This window comes from Adiantum capillus-veneris, chromosome 28, assembly GCF_014529385.1.
Source record: "Adiantum capillus-veneris isolate H3 chromosome 28, ASM1452938v2, whole genome shotgun sequence".
In the NCBI taxonomy this organism is placed as follows: Eukaryota; Viridiplantae; Streptophyta; class Polypodiopsida; order Polypodiales; family Pteridaceae; genus Adiantum; species Adiantum capillus-veneris.
In genome coordinates, this window is record NC_140958.1 from 5,424,608 (window position 1) to 5,450,515 (window position 25,908).

At 43.7% G+C, this 25,908-nt stretch overlaps 1 protein-coding gene across 6 annotated transcripts in view; it reads right to left on the reverse strand.

Annotated features, from left to right (window-relative positions):
- Positions 1 to 7,691: 7,691 nt before the first annotated feature.
- LOC147420003 (uncharacterized) overlaps positions 7,692 to 25,908 on the reverse strand; it is a 193,569-nt gene continuing 175,352 nt past the window's right edge. For 3 of the 6 annotated variants that reach the window (XM_086505178.1, XM_086505176.1, XM_086505177.1), the window contains 3 exons: positions 11,942 to 12,011; positions 11,789 to 11,861; positions 7,692 to 8,061 (listed from right to left, as the gene is read on the reverse strand). In XM_086505178.1, coding sequence (XP_086361304.1) covers positions 8,050 to 8,061; positions 11,789 to 11,861; positions 11,942 to 12,011 — 155 coding nt within the window. In that variant the 3' untranslated portion in view covers positions 7,692 to 8,049. Of the gene's footprint in view, positions 8,062 to 11,788; positions 11,862 to 11,941; positions 12,012 to 25,908 lie in introns of those variants that run through there. The other 3 variants (XR_015187062.1, XM_086505179.1, XM_086505180.1) reach the window with 3 other exon arrangements.

Consider the following 25,908-nt stretch of genomic DNA (forward strand, 5'->3'; position numbering starts at 1 on the left):
TTTGTGCCCGAGTAAGGACACCAGCAGGCTCCTCCACTTGCAGAGGCTTAACCACATGAGTAGCAGGTGAAAGTTGAGGCACGGTGTTCACAGTAATCAAATTTATCTTCGGAAAGGTGAATTCGAGCTGGTTCTGAGTCGAGCCTGAAGACGTGGATGCCCTTTGCTTGGGACAATCTTTACTGTAGTGATCCTTCGAATCAGGGCAATGACGACAAGGAGGGGACCCCTCGGGTAAAGGACACTTGCTCTGATAATGCCCATATTCTCCGCATCTGTAGCAGAGTATGGGCCGATTGGAAGGATGAAACGGGGGACGAGGTGGTTGCTGCATGGAATTTGAGGCTGAGGTGTAGAAACTTTGGGGAACTGAGGGAGTACTGGCATGATAAAAACTGTGGGGTGCAAAGTTGTTGTGCATACCTTGCTGCATAGGGGGTGTTGTCAGCAGAGGAGGCAACTGGTTTTGATGGCCGTAGGGTGAGACCATGTTGGATGCAGGTGCTAGCCCTTGTTGGAGAGAAGGACCAAGATTTTGTTGTATTTGACGCAATCCCTTGAGGTAGTAACAATCCTTATCCTCATGTCCAGCTTTTTCACAGAAGTGGCAGTAAAACCGAAGGGGGAATTCATGTGGTGGGTGCCCTGGAGAGCGGCATGAGCTACACCAAACCATAGTCTTAGTCTCTTGCTGACACTTGAGCTCTTCTAACTCGCGCTTAATCTGTTCCAATGCCTCATTATGTGTAGGCTTCTCTTGTCTAAGAGACAAGGACCTCTCCTCTTGAAGAGCTCGTTGTAGCGTTAGGGCTTCCAGTTCCCTACGTAAAGAAGTTAAAGGATCAGTAGGACTACCTTCCGAGAACACAGAGGGAGTATCTATTTGAGGAGAGTTGTTGAAGAGCTTCCTAGCTCCCTCTATTCTAGTAGCAGCTGCGATGAACTCGTCGAGAGTGGCGTCGGGTCGGAGACTCTCTCGGAGTTTTTGCTGAGAAGTTTTGGGAAGTGCCTTCTCCACCCACTTTTTAACCATGAATTCACCGGGTTGTTGGGGAAGCTTGGCCACCAGCGACTTAGTTTTCGTCATAAGCTCCGCAAAAGTCTCCTCAGGTTTGAGCACCATGTTGGCCAACTTATCCAATACATTCTCCTGGTAGTCACCTGGCCTGAAAGCTGCACAGAACTGCTGTCTTAAGGCTTCCCAAGTTGCAAAATGGTTCTCTGCAAATTGGCTGTACCATTTATCTGCTAGGCCATCCAGGGTGGATGGAAATAGTACCAAGTAAGCATCTTCTCTGTTCAGCCCACGTCCCCTACAGAGAGATACAAATCTTCTTGAATGGTCGTCAGCATCTTCTGAAGACAGTCCTTTGAATGTAGGGAACTTGATGTTCACCTTGGCCAAAACACTAGCTAGTGGCTCCATGATTCCTTGCTGAGTCTGTTGCACAATAGCTTGTTGTAGAAGAATAGGAGAGAGCTTTTCTGGAGAAGGTGATCGCGAAGATGGGGAACCTGATGAAGGAATGGGTGATGTGATATGTGGAGGTATAGGTGGTGAGGTTGAAGGATTTCTACAAGGTGTCAAAGGTCGTCTTCTCTGATAGTACTTCAGAGGGCTCAGTAGTGGGCTTTGACGCTCAACTGACCTCCTTGTATGTGTCATACAGTGACCTCCAAACCAACCAAGCTTTGGGCAAGAAAACCTTGAATTGGCTGCAAAATGGTCTAGACTCTACTAGACTAGACGAGTGTCTAGACCAGCTGGACCAAGGACGAGGAGGACTAGACCAGGGTCTAGACCAGACAAGTGACTAGACTAGCTAGACCAGGGTCGAGGGGGTCTAGACCAGAGACGAGGGCAAGTTGGACCAGGGCGAGAGGGGACCAGACCAGCAAGGCGAGAGACTTAGACTGCACAGGCGAAGCGAAGAAACCAGCTACTCAACAGAGTGAGACTTCAGTTGAGATCCCATCATGGTCGCCAAAATGAGAGCACCTGTAGCATGGATAATGCGTCGTGATCTCTACAGTGTGGGTGCCCCTCAGTGCAATGAGCGTGACAATCTCACTCAAACAAATGAAAACTCTCTCAAACAGAACAACACAGAAACAATGGATAACAACAGAGACACAACAGTGGACCAGAACATGTGGACTCGACTAGCTCAAAGAACCATGTACAGACTCTGGCGTGGCAGCACACTCCGCTCCAGCCCAGGACTCACAGGTACAAATGGGGTGTCGAGGCTTAGATGTGCAGGGATGGTGAAGCAGTGCTCTGTGTAAGACCTCCTCTAGACGACTACGTGCAAGATAAGATAGAACTTCCCCCAAAACACGACTACTCATATGTACAACCATAAGAGCCACCAACGGCCCATAAATGTACAGCCAGCTAAGTCTATCTCCAAACTGAGTGGTGGTGGTGACCTGGCCACGACGTCCGCTAGACCACCATAGGTACCCTGCCACGTGTCACTCCCAGCCAAAGGGTCCGTCTAGTGTGAACCAGACCAACTGTAGCTAACTGTCCAGCTGCCTGTCCTGTGAAGTGACACTGTAGCAGGCTACAAGTAGACCTCTAAGGGTCGTTTGCACTCATCCAAGAACATTTCATATTGCTAGCATTTATTGGTGACTCACTTCATCACCAATAGCACAATTGTTGCTTGCAATCTTGACTTCTGCTAAGTTTATGTACGAAGGACATAGATGTTGAGTTCATTCAAGCTCTCAGCCTATAGAAGGGTCTAATGATGACGACTACATTCAACAAGCACTACAAGTGAAAGGTGTTGTTTACAACAATGGGCAAAGTAGTCAAAAATAGGAGTTGTCCATTGACGTTGTGATGTGTTTTTGCGGAATGGTGCGGGCCACCCCAAAGACTTTGAGAGATGTTTTGTAGTGCTTTTGGACCCCTTGTATGTAAATAAATCATGTTTGTACAAAGTGTACAAAGACGGTGTGTGCCAGTTATCTCTATACATATGGGCTATCTGTGTAGAATACATAGTTTTGATGTTTTTGTACATAGAAGTGTCGAGACTTCAGAGTGGGTAAGTGCTTTAAAAATATGAAGAAAATCTGAAATTTTTTCACCTTGGGGTCATGAGTGAGTTGGGGTTTTCAGCTGTGAAGAGGGAAGCCTCTATTGTTGCTGTAGCCTGCGGTGATGCATGGGGATTGTGTAGTCGAGGTGTGTGTGTGTGTGGAAATGGAGCCTTGATTGGAGAGTGTCTCTCTCATCAAGAAGGTCATGAATATGGGTTGCCTCTGTACTTTCACCCCTCTTCTTGATTTTTGGTGATGGAAGCAGAGCTCTCTTGTACGTGTGTGCCTGCTACCCAAGTCTGGCAGTGAAAGTCCTTTGTCATTGTTGTGAATGGAAGAGTGTTTACCCATTCACCATGGTTTTTTCTGAGTATTTGGGTTGAACATCATGAGTTCTTGTATAGCTCTTGATTGGCATGGTTTTTGATGGGTTTATGTGCATGGCTGGGAGAAACTATGGAGCCCCATCTCGCATATGCAAGTGTTGTTGAGATGGTGTGAGGTTTTGGTTTTTATGATCAAAAGTTAAGAGATTTTTCTTGGTTTTTTGTTGGTTTGTTTACTAAATTTTATTGGTGTTTTTTCTTCCTTGAGTGCAATTGCTCATAGCTATGGCTAGGCCAGTGTAGAGGGAAGGTAGTCGCAGCTAGTCATGGTTGAGTGTGAGTGAGACTGTCAAAACTTATGAGTGAGGATCAACCCATATTATCTTGAGAGATCTATTCTCTTCATCCTCTTTTCTTGGTGTTGGTTTGAGGTGTTGTAGAGGCCAACCCCCCAATCCTTCACATAAAGGGGTCCCCACATAGGAGGGGAGAGTACTATTTTGCTGCTTTGATTCCTAGGTTGGAGTCTACTAGGGAATCAACTCTATGCCTTCCCTAATCTTGGTTTTAAGATGATTTTGTAGGATCTTGATCACTTGAGAAGGTACTTGGAAGCATGTGATAATGTATTTGAGACTTGTGGACAAAAAGATGACCATAAGCAGGGTTTCCTCTTTATGTTGGCAGTTTCACTTCTTGTAGGTACTTCAAAAGTATGTCATGGATGATGATATGTATGAGACCTGTGGTAGTTTGATAAATAAAAAGGATGCGATTGGGGATTTTAGGGTTGATGAGTATGCATATTTGTGGGATAAGGAAGACCTTGTGTTTGATAGCACATGCAAAATGGATGAGGTTATGCAAATTGTGAATGTGAATTTTCAGTATGAAAAAGCTCATTTGGGTAAGTCTATGATAGAGTATGTATTCTGGAATCTTGAGATGGGCTTTGATGAGAAAGTGGTGGTGCATGAGAATGATGTGGCATGTAAACATGCGGAGGAAGAAAATGGTGTAGATGTGCCCAATGTTGGTGAGGTGGAATTTGATGCTTCACAGGGTCATATGAATGCTTATGTTGAGAATGAAGGTGCTAGTCTTTATGCTTGTAAAGATGATTTGGATCCCATTGGTATACATGATTTTGATGAAGATGAAGATGAAGAATGGATCTCAACACTTGTGGTATGTTTGATGAGAATGATGCAGCTTGCGATTGTATGAACGAGGATGCTAAAGATTTGGTTGAATCTTGTGATGTGGATTCAAGTATAAATTCTTCTATGGACTTTTTTGTAAAGGATCAAAATGTTGATTTGGGTAAAGAAGAGTAGTGATTGTGATAAAATAGGATGTGTAGCAAAAGATAGCTACACTGACAAATCTTGCAAAACAAATGTGGTAAGAAGAGACATCCTCCTTCTCGATGCCATCAAGTGGAGGCAAGAACAGTGGAGAAAGTAGTAGTGGCAACATCGACAACAGAATCTACAAAGGTAAGAAACCTTTAAGAGGATCAACTTATATGGTAGAGGACGAAGAAGAAGACAGAGACAAAGGCGAGAAGAAGTCAGAGACATAGGCGAGAACAACCTTGTTTACTATGACGATATACTCTAAAGATTGTAGCCTCTCTACTTGAAGAGGAGGACTTTTTTTGTCACCCTTTGTAGATATGTCATTCTTTGTACATATGTCATTCTTTGTTGATATGTATTGACATCCTAAGTGGATACTATGTCATCCTTAGCGGATATAAGAATCTTCAGTGTATTGTCCTAGTCCAAAGTCCAAGGGAGGATTGTTGGGTTTGTGGCCTTTGGCCTCAACGCCGCCAGCTAGTATGAGAACTTTCTCTTGTGAAAAATCATATGTGAGGATAAGTGCTTGTGTGGCAAGATATTTGCATGCCTGTTATGAAAATCAAGGGCTCTCAATTGGATAGCCTTGGGGTCTTATAAATAAAGGCTTTTCAATGTACATAATATATCATCAGCTAATGTATTATATTGCTCTTGTAATTTGAGCTCACTTTAGTTTCTAGTATTGTACTTCTCTCTCTCTCTCTCTCTCTCTCTCTCTCTCTCTCTTAGGCTGACTACTTTTTCAAGCCTCGAGCTCAATTGCATCTGTCGTCAATCCCAACACTTTGGCTCATTTATGTATTAGTTCATCCATGTTTCCACTTAGCTTTACGTTTAAAGTCTTTAGATGACACCTTTTACACCATGTTTTAGAGGCACGACCGCCATCCATAAATTCTTAGATATTATCACCACACTATTCTACATATACAACTTGAGTTTCTTTATTAATTTTTTTCATGGTCTCATTCATACGACCCTTCAAACATCACCTGTCTAATGGAAACACTCCTATCTTTCAATAAAATAAATTATCCACCGTTGTAAGTTTTCCGCTTTTTGGAGACCTTTTGACTAACCAATAGAGCCTTTGCAAAGGGGTTTGTTATTCGCTAACCGTGAAGATGGAAAAATTTTCCCCTTTGCTAATCGCTAGGGGTACTTGCTCGCTGCGAGATACAAGAGCTGCTAGCTATAGCTTATTCTCCATGAACTACAGTATTTCTTCGCTAACCGTGGGATCCTTTCATTAACCATGTCCATCTGACAAGAAGATGCCCTATCAATAACTTCCTTTCCAATCAAAGAGAAGATACTCATGGAATTTGGCTTCGAAATATCCTATATAATTAGGTAGGAAGTTTTCTTCTCCTAAATAACATAAAAATTGGTGTCCTGCACAGCCAAACTAATCCTCCATCATAATCACTTTCTGATGATATCTCATAGATATCAAACACCTGAAACCATTGTCTCCTTGGTTGTAAGCATTTGTGTTAATGGAATAATACATTCGTCAGTCATAATGTGTTTATCTTAAAATGGTAGAAAGTTAGTTGAGACTTTAGTCTATCTATAAGAGGATATTAACTCCCATCATAACCTTCAAGTGATCGACTTGGATTGTGGTGTAGGACCTTTACATCCATGATTGTGAAGAAAAGAGGCCTTCCTCACTTCTATTGCTTATATCCCTACTTCTTTAAATTGGAGTCAGGTGTCATCAATGGAGCCCAAGAACAAATAGTCTAAACTGCCAAGTCACCCCAAGTTGGAGACCTTACTACATTTAATTTTCTCAATTTCAAAAGTATAAGTGCTAGTTCAAGAAACAAATTATCATTTTGATCGTTTATAAATGTTTCTATGTGATCATAAAACAAGTGTAAGGCTTGTCGAAAAAATTCTCTGTTGATTAGAGAGATTAATTTTTGTCTTCGACTAGAGAATGCAATTGTATGTAAAGGACCTGAAGTAGGGGCTAGTTGCACTGGAAGCTCTCTGGAGCCCAGAAACAAACGCCCCAAACCCAATTTTTGCAACAAATAAGCTCAAAGTAGACAAGTTTGGTGCCTTCCCTTGCGAGTGTCGCTCGACCAAAGAATTTGTTTGCTTTTTTGCTGAGAATCTACAGGTGCAGTCTGTGAGCATGACCGCTTTTGCCATTTACAATGCATGAATATCGACAACACCTTGGATTGCGGGAAGAGCTTGGTGAGACGGAGCTCTTAACTCGGCTAATATTATTAGTCCAAAGCGGGACTCGGCTCTTACTGCAAATTTGTCAAAGACTGGGCCCCCAAATAGGACCTTGACCAATAGAATGACTTAATATGTAGCGGTTTCACACCTAAGTCCCAGAGGTTGGAAAACATTTTGACTTTGGGGTCGAGTCTGTTGGTATAAAGGGACCGTCTTTTTGATGGACACCTCTACCTGCAAAATATGCGACCAACAATAACAGAAAAGGACGAGTGTCGCTCAACATCACAGCCGACCTCAAATTCATAGTATTCTCAAGATTCATAGGCTATGGAATTTGAGCCTCAAATGACAAAAATCTAAAGACGAGTCCTTGATTTGAGCTAGCGGTTTGAACATAAGGACTGAGCTTAGAATCTTGTTGGTATGTTCGGCTTGGCCATTTTCTTGCAGGTGATAGGGTGCCTCATTGACATGCTTTGTCTCGGAGAGATGAATATTCAGAGGCCTGAGTGTCACCAAATTAATGGGATGTCACACTTTACATAATAGCTTATAAAGATCACACCAAGATCATAAATTACTGTTTAATAACTAGAAATGGAACAATCACCTCAAAACTTAGCTATGACAAAGAGTTAAGATGAATCGGAGATAGTCGGCATGATTACGTGCATTTACAGAGCAAGAAGAGAATAAACAACCCTGATTGGAGGGGAAGAGGGATATAAAAATGGAGTTTTTGAAAAGTATTTCTGCCAATGGATTCTCTTAGAGACATAGTTGTATTTGCAACACCTACTAACATAAATGTACGAAGACAACATCCTGGAATAGGGGTTGTATACCATGAAGACCAAGAACAATAGTTCAATTCAACTAAATCATGAGAAATTATGATGAGGTATAGGAAATACCTAAACATCATGTCTTTTAGACCATGGATATGGTGCTTCTCGGAAATGACTAAGGTTCTGTATACTTAGCTAGCAGCCTAAAAGTTTCCTGCAGACCAAGATATGCTGTTTTGTAAGCTCCAAAGAGCTCCTGATACTTCTCAATGCTCTTGGGACAAGGGGAAATTGATGTCTTTATCCTCAACCACTCACCTGTTACACAAAGAATTAGGAGTATTTAGTAGACAATGGTCGTGCATTTTTTAACATCACACATCCAAAACATTCAAATGGCAAGGGACAACAGCAATTCATTATATGCATCTACAAAGAATTCACCAAATGTATTTCCATATCCCTCTTGTGGACTTTTTCTGCCTTGACGAAACAAGTTTAATCACACAATGCCATCATGCAGATTTCCTTTTTTTTATAAAAGTAATAAAATTACCATCAGCACGGGGCAAGGAAGTAGAGAGAACCTCTACACATCCATGTATATTACACCTGTATGTTGCTCTACATCACACCCACAAGAGGCCAAACTGTGGGAACCACATTCCCAATGGGCATGTGGTTGGCACCCATCAAACGCGACCCATGACTCTACCTGGGGGTTACATCACCTCTACCTTGGGGTTTCTCTCTCCTTCTCCTACATAAAATGATTAGAGCTCAAATAGATTACAACTTGCTACAGCTTTATACACCTTCACTTAAGAGCGGAGCTAGAAAGGATAGAATTTGCTAAATAGGGTTCACAGTCAACTCTATCGTTCAAAAGTAATGCAGATTGGCAGCACAGGTTGTTAATTCATCCATTGTAGGAAAAATTTGCTCACTGAAGTCGCGGCAAGTGGCTAATCAGGTGTTGTTAGCAACTACTTCACATGTTGCAGCTTCAAGGCCTATCCTGAAGCTGGAATGAAAACTTTAGAGAGTTTGTTCCTGTCTTTCAGACCTTGCTAACTTTCAAAATGCACTGATAAACGGCTCCAGAGAATCAAGGGCTAGAATGTCGGTTGGATTTCCAACTTACGGGAAACTACGTTCTCATGACGCACCTCTTCAACTCAGCAATCGACGCTATTGGAAGGACCGACAGACTCTATCATGGGTTTTCTCAAAATCAAAGAGCATGATAGCCACTGTCTCTATCTAAAGTCACATAAGATACTAAAATGTTTTCCAGAATACTATCAGTCTGGACAATCTGTGTCTTATTGTAGCCTTCATGTCTCAAATCCCTCCTATTGGGATGGACAAAAGAAGCCATGAAGTCAGACTCTAGGGCTTCCTCCTGATCAAAAAGTCCTCTCAATGCCAGTGGCACACGTTTCTTTCACTCTTTCCAGAAGATACCAAAGGCAAACTCTTGTTAAAGAGTCATTCTTCCTCGCCTTCATCTTCGATAGAGTGGAATAACTAATGGGATGATGCTCCTCTTGCAAAGCCACACCAGCCTCACCGAAGGGTTCACTTCTGGCATTTTTGATTGCTAAAAAATGGAATGCTGGTGAAACCGGTCTCATGAAGTATCAATGGAAAAGATGATGCTCCTCTTGCAAAAACACACCAGCCTCACCACAGGGTTCACTTCTGGCATTTTTGATTGCTCAAAAATGGATGGAATGCTGGTGAAACCGGTCTCATGAAGTATCAATGGAAAAGATGATGCTCCTCTTGCAAACCTACACCAGCCTCACCAAAGGGTTCACTTCTGGCATTTTTGATTGCTCAAAAATGGAATGCTGGTGAAACCGGTCTCATGAAGTATCGATGGAAAAGCAAGTTTCTTGCAGACCACAAAGAATCTTGAAGCCCCCAAGATGTTGAGCTTCCTCATAGGGTCCTTTTCAACCACCCTACCACCTTGACAGTCTATGTGTCATAAAATCTAATATCTAATCAACCCAAATGATTTTCTCATTTTAAATTGATCACTTAATGTGGGAGAATAAACGGGAACAAGTGTTAAGATATAGATATGTGCTTATAGATCTATCTCAACACAAGGCCAATGGTAAAGGGGCCCAAAAGGGAGATGGTCTATCAAAGAGCAAGGCTAACCAATGGAGCATAAGACCTTAGGGTTAGCTTCATTGAAGACCTCCAATAAATGTGTGTAAAAGTCCTTTGACCTTAAGTAAGCTAGGGCTGAGCTTGAGGTGGGAACCCGGCCCAAGCTCGAGGTGCTTGTCTTGCTTGAGGTGCTTGTCGTGCTTGAGGTGTTTGTCATGCTTGAGGTGCTTGATTAAGATGCTTGAGGTGCTTGACTGGCTCCATGCTTGAGGTGCTTGACTTACTGCATGATTAAGGTACTTGAGGTGCCTTGAGAAGCTTGCCTGAGATGCTTGTGGGAACACCCCCTAGTTCAAGTGCTTTGTCACCTAAAGTCAAAAGCATTCCTACAAGAGGGGGGGCGAGCCCTTTTCCTAAGGGCTAGAGAGAGAACACCCACTCACACACACAAGGGAAGCCCCAACTTGAAGAGGCAGCAAGGACACATGTCAGGCCCCTACCCATGTTACCTTCATGTGTTGCTTGAAGCCTATTGGCTAAGCTTCAAAGGGGTCCAATGATAAATTACTTGAATTATCTAATTGATTTTGCATTTATCAAGTCCTCTCTCTCAAAGGGGAAAGGGGGACACTTGTCCCAAGGCTACCTATGTTGCTTGTAATGGCTCCTGCTTGTGATTGGCTAGGCCTGGAGGGGTCCAATGAGCTTCAAGCATGAGCTACAAGGGGGGTTCGACCCAAGCTAGCTAGGGGCTTGCTTGAGGGGTATACTCACCCACACACACTCACAATCACTCTCATTGTGTGCTATGCAAAGTGCAAGAGCTCCCTCTCCAAGCAAGTAGAGGTTGAGAGCCTACACCAACACTCTTGGCTATGGAGTGCAAATCCAACCATGAGCCATGCTTCAATGCTTGAGCTTGTCATCTCCTTCTTCTTCATTACTATGCTATTATGTATGCTAGCAACAAGAGTATGATAAGTGAGGAACTAGTTCTTTCTCCTATGAAATGTTTCTTCTTCCTCTTCCCTACCCTCATTCCCTGCTAGCTCTCTCCACCTTCGAAGGTGTTTGAGGTCTTGGGACTGAGGCTTGGGACAATTAAAGCTTTCTTCAAGTTCATGTTATGCTATGATTGTGATGCATGAAGCTTTCCATCTTCATTGCATCACCTAGGTCACAAGGAACACAAAGAATGTATTGTAACAAGTCTCTCTTAATGGGAGAAATCATAATACAAATGCTTATTGGAGGGGGGACCGGCTCCACATAAATCCGGTCCTCAACTGTTGTCATATTCTCTAAATTCTCTCTCTTGCAAAAGTATTGTTCATGCCAAGTTAACTAATTGCTATGATTATGTTGCTATCTTCAATTATGTCTACCCGCTATGCTCACAAAGTTATTTCTCGAAAGTATTCTCATTAATTTCCGCTATTCTCAAGATTGAATAGGCTAATTCCATTACACTATGCAAACTACCAGAACCAGTCTAAACATACAATATCATGGACTTGAGTTAGGTGGCACTCTAACTTTTGGGTCTATTCAATCCCGATACCAGTTATAGTCTTTTTGAAATCACCTATAGTTTGCTAGGGTCAGGATGCATGAGTCTTGGGACTGCTGCATCCGGTATACACCTTTTGTATGTTTTTCATGTTTCATCCATGACACGCACAGACACGAAGACCATAACCCATTGTAGAGTGTTTTGTCTCAAAGGCTTCTCTCAGACATTATCTTTCCCTTTTTATTTTTCGAAAAGGAAAGGGGAAATGATGAATTTTTGCAGAATAAAGAGAGAAGGCTACTGAAAAGTGGCTCATGGCATTTGCAGTGGTGGTGGTTAGACTTCATGCAAACTTCCCTGCTTATGTATGCAGCTCATACAGTGAAAGTATCCCAAAAACAATACCACTAGGAGATAGTGTGTCATGCCAGCCAAGCCACTTTCCTGCCAAAATTGCTGCACCCTTGACACCAACATTCTGCAAATAACACCATATGCCTTCAACTCGTGAACATCGTGCTCTACGTGGATATATCTTATGTCTGTGGTAAAATCAACCTGTGCATCTTCCAAGACATCCACTGTTTTACCAAAGATGTTGGCCAGTATGATGGACCATATTGGAGATCTGCAAGACAAAAATTTATATTGTTGCAGAACAGTACATAGATAGACAAGGTTAGAAAAACTTCATTGCTAGAAAATGACAAAGATAGAAGAATTGAGACTCAGTAAAATAAAAATAAATAAGATAAAATCATCAAAGCAAAAGCTGTATTCAACACAGACAGAAAAAGAAACAAAGGTATATTAATTCCTCTTGTAGGCCAAAGTGGCCCACGAGATCAATCAAAGTACAACTGGTGATGATATTTCATCGTATAAGGTACAAATATGAAATATATCATCCTAACCAAACCTGTAACTAGATAGAATCGGAGAAACTCCTTGTGGTTCTAGGCTGTAAGCTTTGTCAGTCCTGCTCAGCCCAATATCTCCATCAGCGTGTGCCTTGAAAGGAAGAGGCATTCCAAAAGTGCTCGTGCATTGTTCTTGCGATGCGATGATGGCTAAAACTTTCCGTTTGTGATGAAGTTAGTGGACGTGGAAATCTCAATCTACAAATGGCAATAGCCCTGTTCATTGTCATCCCTCTGGTGGGGTACTTTTCTTGCTGCAGATTGTTCAAGCTTTGCTGCTCTCTTATTGCCAAAGACAGTTTCTCTATGGCACCCTAAGCTCAAGTAGAGAAGCCCTAGACAACTCTGATCCTCTGAGTTCGTAATATGGCCTACAGGTCCAAAGCCTTCTCAGAAAAGACAGTAATACTTCCACCTAATCTCAAAATAAACAATACAACGACATACACGGTGTTCCTCTGGCTCCACCATCTGCTGGCACCCCTGGCATATGTGGTCCTCTCAAGGTATACCCTCATATCTACATGTCTCCAATCTCAAATTGTGCAATGAGGTTCGCATCTTACCACTACCACTCTTGAGGTCCAAGCTCTGCTGCTTTCTTATCTTTGAAGTTTGTCTATGGTGCCTCAGCTCAAGTAGAGAGAGCCCTAGACAACTCTGATCCTTGAGGTTCATAATCTCCCTCAAAGGTCCAAAGCCTTCTCAAAAATGAGTGGTGCCTCCCCCTGCTCTCATAATAAACAGTGCAACAGTGCAACCCCCATACATAGTGTTCCTCTGACTCCGCCTCCTGCTGAGACACTTGCCATAGTGGTCCTCTCGTGGTATAGCCTTGTATCTACCCCACACTGTGCGATGAGGTTCTGAAACAACTAAGAGGGAGGGATATCATTAGTCCCTCGCCGAATCCATCCTGCACACATGACACAAGCCACACTCACGCATAAACGAGCATAGAGAGCGGACATCACACTCAACTCCCAGACATAGAGCCACTATGGGCTCATTCCCGAGCCTAAGAGCCTGTAGCCGACGGGCTAGCCTCCACCACAAGGGCCGGTGTCCCATACCACCAAGCCCACACCAAACGGATGTGCAGGTAGAGCCGCCAAGGGCCTGGAGTCAAAGTGTGGTGATCACACACGATGTCTCACAAATGAGACCTCAGTCCTATTTGTAGGACTTCTTAACCGACCTTTTTAACTTGCCTTCAACTAAAGGTGCATTCACACGTAGGGTCACTTCACACTGGTCGGACATAGCTTAGGCGCCCATCTTGATGTCTTGGGACGTAACACTTCCCCCTTTTTTGTGAATTGCTGTCCTCAGCAATTCACAAAAATGGAGAATATTGTTGTCCTCAACAATATTCTCCATTATGAAACCAAGGAAACGACTCTTCAACAAGCGTACTGATTCCCACATAGCACTTGCTTAGGTCGATGCTTCCACTTGATCAAATACTCCGGGTAAGAAGTCTTGCGAGATCGCTTAACCCTTTGATCAAGAACCAATTCAGGTTCAAGAGGAATGTAATGAGTGGCATCCTTCAAACTCGGGACTTCCTCCGAAGGAACAACTTGTTCATCTTGTTCTGACCGCTCCTTCAAGCGGCTACTGTGGAACACGGGATGGTTAGTAAGATTGGAGGGTAGGTCCAGTTTGTAGGAGATATCACTAATCTTCTTGATAATTTAGGATGGTCCGCAATATCGCGAAGATAATTTTGAGCATTGACCAGTACGGATCATTTCAGAATCCTTTGGTACCTTACGGTACACCAACATCCCCTCCTGAAGATCACGAGGCTGTTGATGTTGTTAGCATAAAAGGTAGTCCTAACTTGGGCGGTGTTTATGCTTAGCTTAGTGCTCACAAGCATTTCCTGCATATCGTACAAGAAATCAGCCATGACTTGCATTGTGACGCCTTTGAGTCCTATAGCGATTAGTGATTTCGGCTCATGACCGTACATAAGCATGAACTGGCTATAGCCTATAGCCGAGTGCTTAGTATTGTTATAAGCAAATTGAATTGCTCGAAGGTAACGTTCCCAATCAGATTGACGACGGGAAACATAAGCGCTATAGTGATGGGCTGCCACTGCCGAATGTCATCCAAAGAACCCCCCTCCTTGGGGATAAGATCAATCAAGCCCTCACTCATGCTATCTGGCAACTCCCTAGTATGCAGAAATGTGTTGGTATGCACTACATAAGTCTCGTTCAAGAACCTCCCAATCCTCCAAGACTCCACACTCTGGCAAATCCACCCGCCACTCACCCTAGGCAATAATACTACCTTCGAGAGAGTGTGGATATTGCGAACCAAGACCCGAACTATCAATAGTCCCACGGCCTTGGCCGCAACTGAAGCTGGTGTACGAGAAGACTCCAGGACCGTTCTAATGGCGGAACCGATCTTGGACAAAAGTGGAAGATACTCTCCTCGTAGGCCACGGAAGCAGACTGAGATAGCTAAGACTGCCTCCTCCACAAGAACATCTCATGTTGGATCAAAGCCATGGCACCATTGTCGGAAGTAGGCTCTAGCCGCACATATGTCCAACGCGCTCATGGAGATCACTTTGGCCGCCATGTCGGGGGACTCGAACTCAATCTGATAGTATCCGCGCCCGAGGATCTAAACATCAATAATCTTGTAGACTTCAGCAAGAAGCTAGGCCTACAGCAAGTCACGTACCTCACCATGACTTGGGCGAATGTCGATAATCTTGCAGATGACCGAGGTGGCTTGGAGATGCTCCACATCAGCTGCAAGGCTCGCTTGCTCTTCCTACAAGAGAGCAAGTAGGATCTTCAGCTCCGCGGTGTTGCTAAATTGGCTTTATCTGACAGAAAAATAATTCTAAATGAATTATTGGATTTATAAGTGAGAGGGTTTTCTCCCTTGGAACACCAAGGGAAAATAATTCTAAATGAGTTATTGGAATTTTAAGTGAGAGGGTTTTTCTCACCGGAGACATCCGAGTACAGAGTATTCCTAGTGCGTCATTCAAAGTAATGACGGCAGCACTGTGAACGGGAATATTTGTAAGGCCACTAGGAACGGGTACTTCTGATGCGTCACATCGGATGGGTGACGGGGAGCATCGGGAAGAAGTATCCGACCATCCAGGAACGGAGATCTCTGATGCGTCATAGGATGGGTGACATAGAGCATCGTGAAGGGGATTGTACCGTCAGTTCGGTAGGAAAGGACTAGGTGATGGGTATTCCTGATGCGTCACAAGGTGGGTGACGGGTGCATCGAAAAGGGGATATCCATAGTCGAGAGGAAATCCGAACTGGAAAAGAGGAATACACCTAAAGACGCAAGCACAAGAATAAAGATGGGTTTTGAGAAGCTTTTCTTAAAAAGCGGAACATTTTAACGAGTTTTCCGGGAAGAGCAGACGCTTTCCCGCGAGGAATCTATGTCTGCATTGCATTTGTGCATGTGGTTGCATCCAGTGACTCCTGGGAAGTGTTGTGAAAAGCATTGTTTTAAACTTATAAGGTTTTATTGAGTTTTTGGGAACGTTCAGACCAATTTTAAAATATGCCGGCCGTCCACTTAATAAGTGGGCAGCCACTTAGAAAATAAAGCAATAAAACCAGCCAGCAAATTCTCTCTCCCTAATTCGGGTAGAACAGAAAAAAAAAGGAACAAAATTTTTTTTTAAAAAAAAAAACCGGCCGCGATCTCTACGCGAGCAGCTATTCGTGTTGTGGTCAAGGAGCTATGAAAAGGGGTTGCTAGCGCCAGCAAGAGAAGACTCTTCCGCCAGAAGATGCGAGAGATCGCGAGACTACGAAGCACGGAAGTCGCTTTTCCCGCGCAAGAGCGACAGGTATCTATTGTGGATTCGCCATACGAATTGTTGTCGCGTGTTTGTGTGTGTGTTTGCAGGTACTTCATCGCGAAGGAGAAGCAAGAAGGGTTCGGCCTACGCTTGGAAATTCCGGAAACGGAATTCGGAAATTGTCTGCAGAGTCTTGACTCTGAATACAGAGGAAAAAGGATTGAGAGCTCGTCTCTCGGATTTCCCTTACGGAAATGTTAACCCTCAGGGCACACGGACACCCTATCGCCTACGACGGACACCGTAACCGTATGATTTATTTAAGTAGAGTCAGGCACCGGGCTTGTCGGTCCAATAGGGAAAGGTAGAGTGATCGCCGATGAGAGGCGCACTCTAACTGGGACATTCAAGGGATTAGTTGGCTAAGCATGGGCGCCCAAGTGTGAATGGGGTGAGCTCATATAAAAGCCAACTAAACCTAATTTTTACTCATTCTCTCATTGGTGCAATAGAAGAGTGCTCTTGCTCCATCTCCATCTCCATCTTCTTCTTCTTCACCTCCTTGTGTGTGTGTGTGAGAGAGAGAGAGAGAGAGAGAGGGAGAGTGTGTATGCGATCGAGCATTACGAAGGCACGACGGCGGCGAAGCGGTTGAGCGCGGCACGACTGAAGCTTCTTCTTCATCGCGGCGAGGAATCCACCACGAAGGCGAGCGTAGAGCGGTGAGTGACACACCCTTTGCTCTCTTGAGCTTGCTAGTTTAGGCTTGTTGTGTGCTTGGAGCCATTTGTGGCTCGCACACGGTGTATTGGCAAGTCCCTTGCTTCGACAGTGCGGCAAGGAGTGTACATTTTTGGCGCCGCTGTCAGGGAAATGCCGTACACTAAGCTCGGTTAAGCACTTTACGCTTTCTTGTGGTGCAATTTCTATCATAGGAAAGGCAGGGAATGAGTGTGTGTAGTTGTGTGGAGATTTCTGTTTTTTGCGTTTTCTGCGTTTTCTGGTTTGTACTGCACAGTTAGCATTTCTTGCGTTTTTGCATTTTCTACATTTTCTGGTTCTGTCAAGTTTCAATTTCTGCATTTTCTGTGTTAAATTTTCTGCATTTTCAATTTCTGCATTTTCTACATAAAATTTAAAAAAAATTCTGAAAAAAAAAAATAAAAACCCGAAAAATAAAAACGCGAGTGAGGGGGAGGTTAAATTTTCGAAAATAAAAAACGTGAGTTATAAAAACGGACGGGTTGGTTTGTATAAAAGTTAGATCGGGATCGGGATCATTTCCCCAAGCCCAGGCCCAAGCCCAGGCCCAGGCCTCAATCCTCAGTCTTATGATATATACTAGACTCACTCTTATATATATACCCTACCTCCTCAAGAGGGAATGAGAGCATGTGGGACAAGTCCTCCACTCTCCTCCCTTCTCTTCCCACTTGCACCCTTAGACTTGCTATTTGGAGCCTAGTTCCCCAGCTAGGAAAAGACTGTTTCGGGCTTTTCTGGAGCAAAATAGAACCAAACGGTGGGCTGTAAAGCACAGCGCGTCCCTCCTAGCGATATGCTCGTTTCGAGCTATCACACGGCCCATTCCACGACACGCTCTAAAAAATCTAGCAAAGAAACAAATAAAAAACACGCAAAAAACTAGTCACAAGGCCTCCTAGAGCAGCTTTTTGACACCTGAGGGTATCAAAAGCACATGCACTTACGATCTGGGCGGGTGCTAGAACACGAGCATATTGAGGGTGCCTCTGTTCATACGGACACCCATTACCCATCCATAATAGGCTCTAGACCCTCAGCGGGGACACAAGGTAGCACCACCCAAGACCCTAAAATAGCCGCTAGTGATTTCTCCTCCGACTCAGAAATCATGGAAGCATACCCTACCCAAAACACTGAGAGAGAAGGCCATGCACCTCCCGAAGCTCCACAGCCTAGTACTAGTATGTTTAGCCGTTTCATGGAAACATTAGGTAGAGCTACTCGCTCGGAACCTGATGCAAATGAAGCACATGAAGGGGGTGGGGAAGTGGACTCTCCTTTCACATCGCACGTGGACCCCACACCCCCAAAGAGTGTCCATGTGGATATCCTGCCAACTTCTTACCAAGAAGGCCCTGTTGAGCTGCCTCCTTCAGAAGTTCCCTCTAGAGTACCGTTGGTGACAAGTAAAACCACGGGGAGCAACATTGCTTCTACCTCACAAGAAACCGTTAACACATCGACTCTAGAAGGATTGTTCATTAATGATCATTGGACATACGACCTCCACACTGAGGTGTTGACGGATCTACACTCTGGCCACGCCTACCATGTAGGATGGATAGAGATTGTACAATCCACCTCTAGTGCCACGAGCATCGAAGATCAACAAAAAATGATCTGTTATCCATGGCATTATTCAATCAGAAAGGCAAAACCGAGGGGTAAATATACTCTCAACTAGCCCCATGAGATTTCTGGATACGAGCAAGGCTCAATAGCCTACTCTATCACAAATGGAGACTCCTCTAATGAGCCCCATGGACCCATCTTACGTCATTTCACCTGGGGTCTCTATGCAATCTGAGCCTCCGAGCGACAACTTTAGCTTCCCTAACTTGGCTCAACCCTCTATTAAGGAAAACACAGTGCTCACTCCAGGGATAAGCCTGACAGAGAATGTACCGATGACATCTACGGTTAGCACAGTGCCACTACCTAGTGTCGTAGTACCTAATATGGGGCCTCGACCGTATGTACCTCTAGCCCCTTATGCACACATGGCCCCCACACCTCCAATTGTACCACTTGCTTATGCTCCTCGAGTGCCGCTCCCTAGCCCTTATCCGAGTGGACCTATGTCCGGTTATGTTCCATATCCTGCATCATCCACACATATGCCAAGACCGGTACCCGTCCCTCTCCCACATATGATTCCAAGAGTACCTCCACCGGCCCTGCCTCCTCACATAGGTGACTTGGCAACGTTTGCTCAAACCATAGGTCTATCTATCGCGGAAAATATGCGTCATGCATCTGATAGAGAGCCTAGAAGTAAAGCAGTACAAATTGCCAAACTCACGCAAAAATTCAATGGGGACGAAGATGCTAGAAAACACATTGAAGTGTTTGAACAAGTATGTGATTCCTTAGGGGAACGCAACGAACTACATAAGTGCAATGCCTTAAGCTTGACATTAACTGGGAAGGTTGGAGATTGGTATAGAACCCTAAGGGTGGACGAGAAAACAATCTACCCTACCCTCCGAAGGTTGTTTCTAAAGGAGTACATACGAGAAGGTGTGCTTTGGGGTGTAGCATCTCAGCTACAGAAGGCCGAACGTAAGGAAGGAGAGTCAGTAAGGGACTTCATTAGTCGTCTAAAGCACTTAAACTCTCGCTGCCCTGTAAATGAGCGCTTCAACAATAACCAACTGCTTGATCGATTCATTCGAGGGTTGAGGAATGAAGGAATCTATAATGGACTAGTGATTAGAGGTATCACAACCTGGGAAGAAGTCATTGCCAATGCAATCCAATTAGAGGACAACTTGATGATAGCAGGCATGAGGGTGTCTACTGACACGAGATCCACTAGCTCACAAGCCATTGAGTATGAACCCATGACTGCAAAGCCCATTGCCAATGAGCCAAAGGTATTTGAGACATTCTTGACAGACCTCACCAAGGCAATCCAAGAGTCTCTTAAGGATAATCGACCCCCTCAAAATAGTCACATGTATCCAAGAAGGGAGCAACAATGGTGTTCCATTTGCTTGGGTCCACATAGCACTAGTGAGTGCCCTACGTTTAGAGTAAAATTTAATGGGACTTGCAACGCATGTGGTAGGTATGGTCACCAAGCTAAGGATTGTTTAATGATCAAACGTATGATGGCAAATAGACCACCTGTAGCCTGGACAGATGCACCTCGAGCTCCTGTATTGATGCCTGCTCCACCTGTTGAGCAACTACCGCAACACATGGTCCCTAGATCTCAAAATGTTGTACAAGCTACACCGCTACCACCTCCTGTGCTAGGACCGCAGCCCCCGCATCCAAGAGTCGCCCCTATGAACCAAGTGGGTTGCGAGCCATCTAATGCTTATGCAGAGGGCTGTGAGGAGGAAATAGACACAAGTATTGCCTACGGACTTGATACATTGGAAGAGTGTCCTATATACTACATGGAAGATTGTTGGGGGCAAGTCAAGCCGGTTTATCAAGCTGCTGCTCTCGCATCCAGAGGTCAAAATATCAACACCCAGGCTAGGAGGCCACCTCTTCAATGCTACGAGTGTGGTGGACCACATCGGGCAGCGGAGTGCCCTATTAGGCTGCAAAAGAATGCTGCACAGATGCAAATGAATCAAGGGAGCATGTCTACAATGCCAATATTCACATGTAATCGTTGTGGCATAGATCACTTGTTTGCCCAATGCCTCTATAACCCAAATGCGCCTAAAATCACACCCCTAAATTTGGTCGAAATTGCTAGTGTGACGTCGCCAATACCACCTGTCGCACCCGCTTATGCGATTACACGGTCCATGCTTCAAGGGCCAGGCCATATCCTCGAAGAGAGAGATACCATTTCAGTTATCCAAGCAAAGAAAAAGAAGACACGAAGGAAGAGGTCGAAGAATACGGGAAATTCAAAGCCAAGTTCCAAAACAAACATAGGAACAGGAGATGACCCCGTGTATATGAATGACCTCAAGGATGATTCAGATTCAATCGAGACAATGGAAACTAGAACCAATACCACAAAGGGAAAGACCGACAAAGAAAACCGTAACATGGAACCAAATGAAAACCGAATAAGAGAAAACCATAAAGAGCCTCTGAAAACACCACAAGTGTTTCCAAATCCAATCCAAGACCCCCAAGATAAACCGCAGGGGCAAAAAGGGAAGAATCGTAAAAAGAAGATTGGGACGTACCCAAACCCAGTAGACGAGATTGAGCAGGTGAAACATCTAAGAGGTTTAGTGGAGGAGACTCAAGGGGAACTAGAACCAGAACCCATGCATGTCAAATTTCATGACACAATGTTTCCCATGCAAGTTCATCCACCCCACATGAACCATAGACCGTTAGCCATATCTAGTATCATCCAAGAAGGGAGTGAGGACGGGACATCAGAAAGTGAACATACACCTTTCTTGTTGGAAAGGATGTTTAACGAAGGAATACCTGATCCCATTGAGGAATATGAGATTCCATTCTCACCAGTTCTTAGTCAAGGACCTACACCCTGCAAAATGCCAATGAATGTTGCCAAACTAGTGGACTTCATGTCTTCTGAGGTCCGAACCACGATCATAGCAAAGCTGTATGGAGATCCTGAGTTATTCCTTGCACTTCGAGCATTCCTTAACGGAGAGCTACGAACGGGATTACCGCAGTTTGCGCAACCAAATAGGCCTAACTCAATTATGATTGATGAGGAAAATCATGTGCAATCACTTGACTTAGATGGACACGAGTCTGTGATCGAGGTACCCATTAACGAATTAGGGCAGTATTTTGAAGGCGACGAGTCTAATGCGACCCTACCCATCACTACCAAGGGATTAACTATAAAGGGAATTCTTGATGGTGGTGCGGGAGTTAGCATCGTTACAAAATATTGTTGAGAATCCATGGGAAAACCCCGCCTCAGTGTTACTAACATTGTGGTAAAGATGGCAAATGGTACCATAGCCAAACCTATGGGGATGCTCAAGGATCTTAAGATCAAAGTTCTAGGACACAAGGTACGACATACGTTCATTGTAATGGATTTCTCTAAACACCTTATGTCATATGAAATGATTTTAGGACGACCATTCATGAGGGAAGCACAAATGGTTCATGATTGGTCTAAAAATCATGTCTATTTGCAATTCCAAGACTCTGTCCTTAGAGTGGATTTGGTGACTGGTAAGGTACACCCCTTAGGGAGTAAAACCATTATTGATCATCGCTCTGACACCACAGTTCACTCGGCCCCACTACAATATTGTTACACTTGTAAGAAGGATACAGACATTGGCCAAGATTCTCCTTATATGGATATCCTACCTGGGATGACTGAGTCGGACAATGTGGATTGGGTCCACCTAGCATCAACCATAGACACTTGGGGAAATAGGGGGACGACCTGGGTAACACCTGAAGGGGATGAAATGCCTGTACCCTTAAATATGCTACAAGCAATGCATATCGCTTCTGACAAGACTCATCCTAATGTAGCGAAGAAAACATACAAGTGGGTCCCTAAAGCTTCTTTAGTGACCATAGCTAGTGCTAAAAAACAGAAGCCTTGTAAGAAACGTACCACTCGCTCCAAGAAAAGTAAGCAAATGTTGCGATGGATCCCTAAACGACTATTGGAAGCCCAAGGCTACTATCAAGGAAATGATCAAATCTGGGTGCCAAAACGTAGATTGTGCTCTTACCTATCACCTGACCCAAGTGAGCCCAATCCCGTAGCTCCAAAACGAATCAATGATCGTGGAAAGAAAAAAATCACAGAATGCTACACACCCGCTCCCGAGCTAGTTTGGGTACCAAAGAAAGAACGATTTGTTCCACCTAGCTCAGGAAGGGGGGAGTCCCATGAAGCTTCTAGCTCCTCATGTAATACATCCATAGAGGTAAAAGCTTCTACACAGCCTCCATCTATAGTAGTGGACCCCCATGAAGCTACAAAAGAATCCACACCTCCCAGTGTTCAAGAATCACCTGATGAACCACTTCAAGTTCGATCCTGGGAGAGTACCTTACCATCCTTGCAGCTTGACGAGGCACCTAGGGTAATAGAAAACTACTGGCAAAAATCCTCACCTATTACCAACTGGAACAATTGGTTTCAAAGGGTGACAAGCTCATTTCAAACGGTATGATCTACCCAAAGAAGGGGGGAGTGTTTGCTGACTGTCATCATTCATTTGTTTCCCTCTCAACCTTTTTCCCTGACCTCTCAATCACCAATCTTAGGGATTGTACATATAAAGCTTTATACTCACAAAAAATAAAAAAATAAAGAGCAAGAGCAATTAGCAAACGAGTATGCACATTAAAAGTCAAAACATTGACTCAGACCTACACATGTCACATCTGGTACAGTGAAACAGAAACCTATGCCATAAAACACCTTTGATACTCATCACTTGAGTGATGGAGGGTAGGTAAGATTAGTACGATAGGAGTGTTTCTGTTTTAGAGTTGAGTGATTAGCAAAGTTCTCTTTTCCCACTCATGTGCCTCCTAGAGGTATTGTTGTGTTTCATAGTGTGTACAGGAACGTGTTGCTGTGGTTAGGATTTGGACCTTCATGGAACCTTTCTCTCGTTCACACTTCAAATCAAGCGTGACCATCAACACAAACAGGTGTTTTATGTCCATTAGCATTGCCCTTATCTTTTTGCATCCATGTTTGTCTGCTTTGATTGTGATTGGTAGCCTAATATTCACCGCATTTGCTTACTATCAAATATTTAATTCAATGTAATGTTTTGTCATAATCACTTGTCTAGGTGTAAAAATCAAGCAGTCCGACTAAACTAGTTTGACCAAGTTAGGTGTTAGCGATCTTCTCTTAATACCATGGGGAATGCCTTCCTAATAAGCAATGGTTACTTAGGTTCTTAATCCGATTTAGGCAGCATTGTGTGAAATGTACTAGGGCTTTCTAGTGGGCTTAACCCTATTGACCTTTAGCTTAAGTATTATAAAGGGAGTTTACTAATGTGATGAGCTTGGGGAGGGTAACAGTGTTATATGACCCCCCAAAGTTACAAAATTAAAATGCTGAAAATGAACAAACAAAAAATCAAAGTGCCACAATGTAAAATTTTAAGCAGGAAGAGAAATCCCTGCTTAAATTGGTACTTCACTCACATGTATCGCCTATGGTACTAGAGCCCTAGAGGTTCCCAGTGTGGGCGCTTTTCCTTGAAAAGAAAAAAACCCAAGGCATACAAAATAAGCACACACATCATAATTGAATCAATGTGAAAATACTTTGGGGGGTCAAAGAAAAAGTAATCAGTCAGGCGATGATTTCATGAGAAATTCCTTTTATGGTAGCTTAACTACAAGGTCTTCTAGATATAGCCTCTAGTCAGCCCTCGAACATGAATACTTGGCTCTCGCGATTAAACAACTTAATTGACCACAGAAAATTAAGAAGCTTACCCATGGTATTAATATTCGATCTCTAGTGCCTTTCGACCGTCAAATAAGCGACCCCAGACTTGTTCAATTTTTTACCTTTACATCTCTCTCTCTCTCTCTCCCGCTCTATCCCACACCGCGATGAAGAAGAAGCTTCAGTCGTGCCGTGCTCAACCGCTTCGCCGCCGTCGTGCCTTCGTAATGCTCGATCGCACACCCATCTCCAAGACACTTTGCAGCAGATGGTGGAGTCAGCAATAAAAGCTGAAAGTGTACACCTTGATGTACATAGAATACAATCCCCGCAATGGAACGAGAACCATTGAACACAGAAACAACGAATTTTTGTTACCTCTCCTCGAAGGATACATTGCTATCCGGAGAAAGTTTGGAGTAAGGGAATTCAATCTAACTCCTGAGTTTTTGACCCTCAAACTTTAAGTGAGAGGGCAGGTCTTTGATCAAAGTTAAATCTTTGAGGAACTCATAAAATGCGTATTGCTTTTATGCACGAGATATGCATGTGTCTAACCAAGACAATCACTCTCGAGTATTTATGAGAGTAGGATCAATTTGAAACATTGTTTTTTGAGATGAATTGGTTTGCTCAACCATCCTTAAGGTCAACTATTGATCTCGTATCCGGTAGTTCACAAACAAATTACCTGCTAGTGCAGGTAGGACGGCAGAAAGGAAGGAACCATTCCGAGCTTTCAACCAAGAAAAGCTTTCACTAAGCTTATGAACCAACACCCCCTACCCGGTCAGTAAAGACATGGTAGTGCTTTTCGCACAAGTGAATGAACACTCTCTTTACGAGGGAAGGAACAAGTGACGACTACGGCCTGTGCTCGAGGAATCCAAGGATTGAAATCCTAGCTTATTTGATGAGCGGGTTTTGCTCTAAGATCGAGCCAAAAAATCGTCAGGTTGAGCGTCTTCGCTCTAAGGATCTTATGAAGGGAAGGAAATTTCCCAGGTTCACCGAAACTCTAACACAGCTTAAGAATTATGTACACCTTTGAGTACATGGATAACACACGAAGATGCAGACCTATGCCAAAGAACTGGATGAGAGTTTGTTATACTCTCTTGAGCGCCTTTTTGCGCGCAAGGATATCCCGACACGAGAATCTCTATTTGAGATGTGTTCGGTAGAAGGAATTTGAGTTTCTCTATGGAGAAGAGGTTTTCTTATGGTCGTTGATCATTGAGTACGCTATGTGCTTTTACCATTACAGTAGCAACTTTTGGTTGCGGTATCTTTTTCTCCATGAGCAGGTCAAGTAGCATTTACATGCTGCTGGAATAAATTCGAACTATTATGTTCATAAGAATATAGTTCGCCAACCATTTCAAAATGATAAGAATTACATATGGGAGAACTTCCCTGAGAATCAAAGAGCGTTCGCTCTATTGTGAACCGGGTTTGAACGTACGTTCAGAAAATGCTATGGCTAGAATCCTATCTGCCTAAGATTTTGCAAGGCGTCATTGATGCTCGCAAGATGAATCATTTTTTAACTAGAGGAAAGACATGAACCGATAAGGTAAGTATTGAATTATTGAATTTTTGTTTAATTTAATTTTTAACTTCTCTTTTGAGAAAGGACTAGCTCAACTCACCATTGAGCAAGATTTGGAATCTT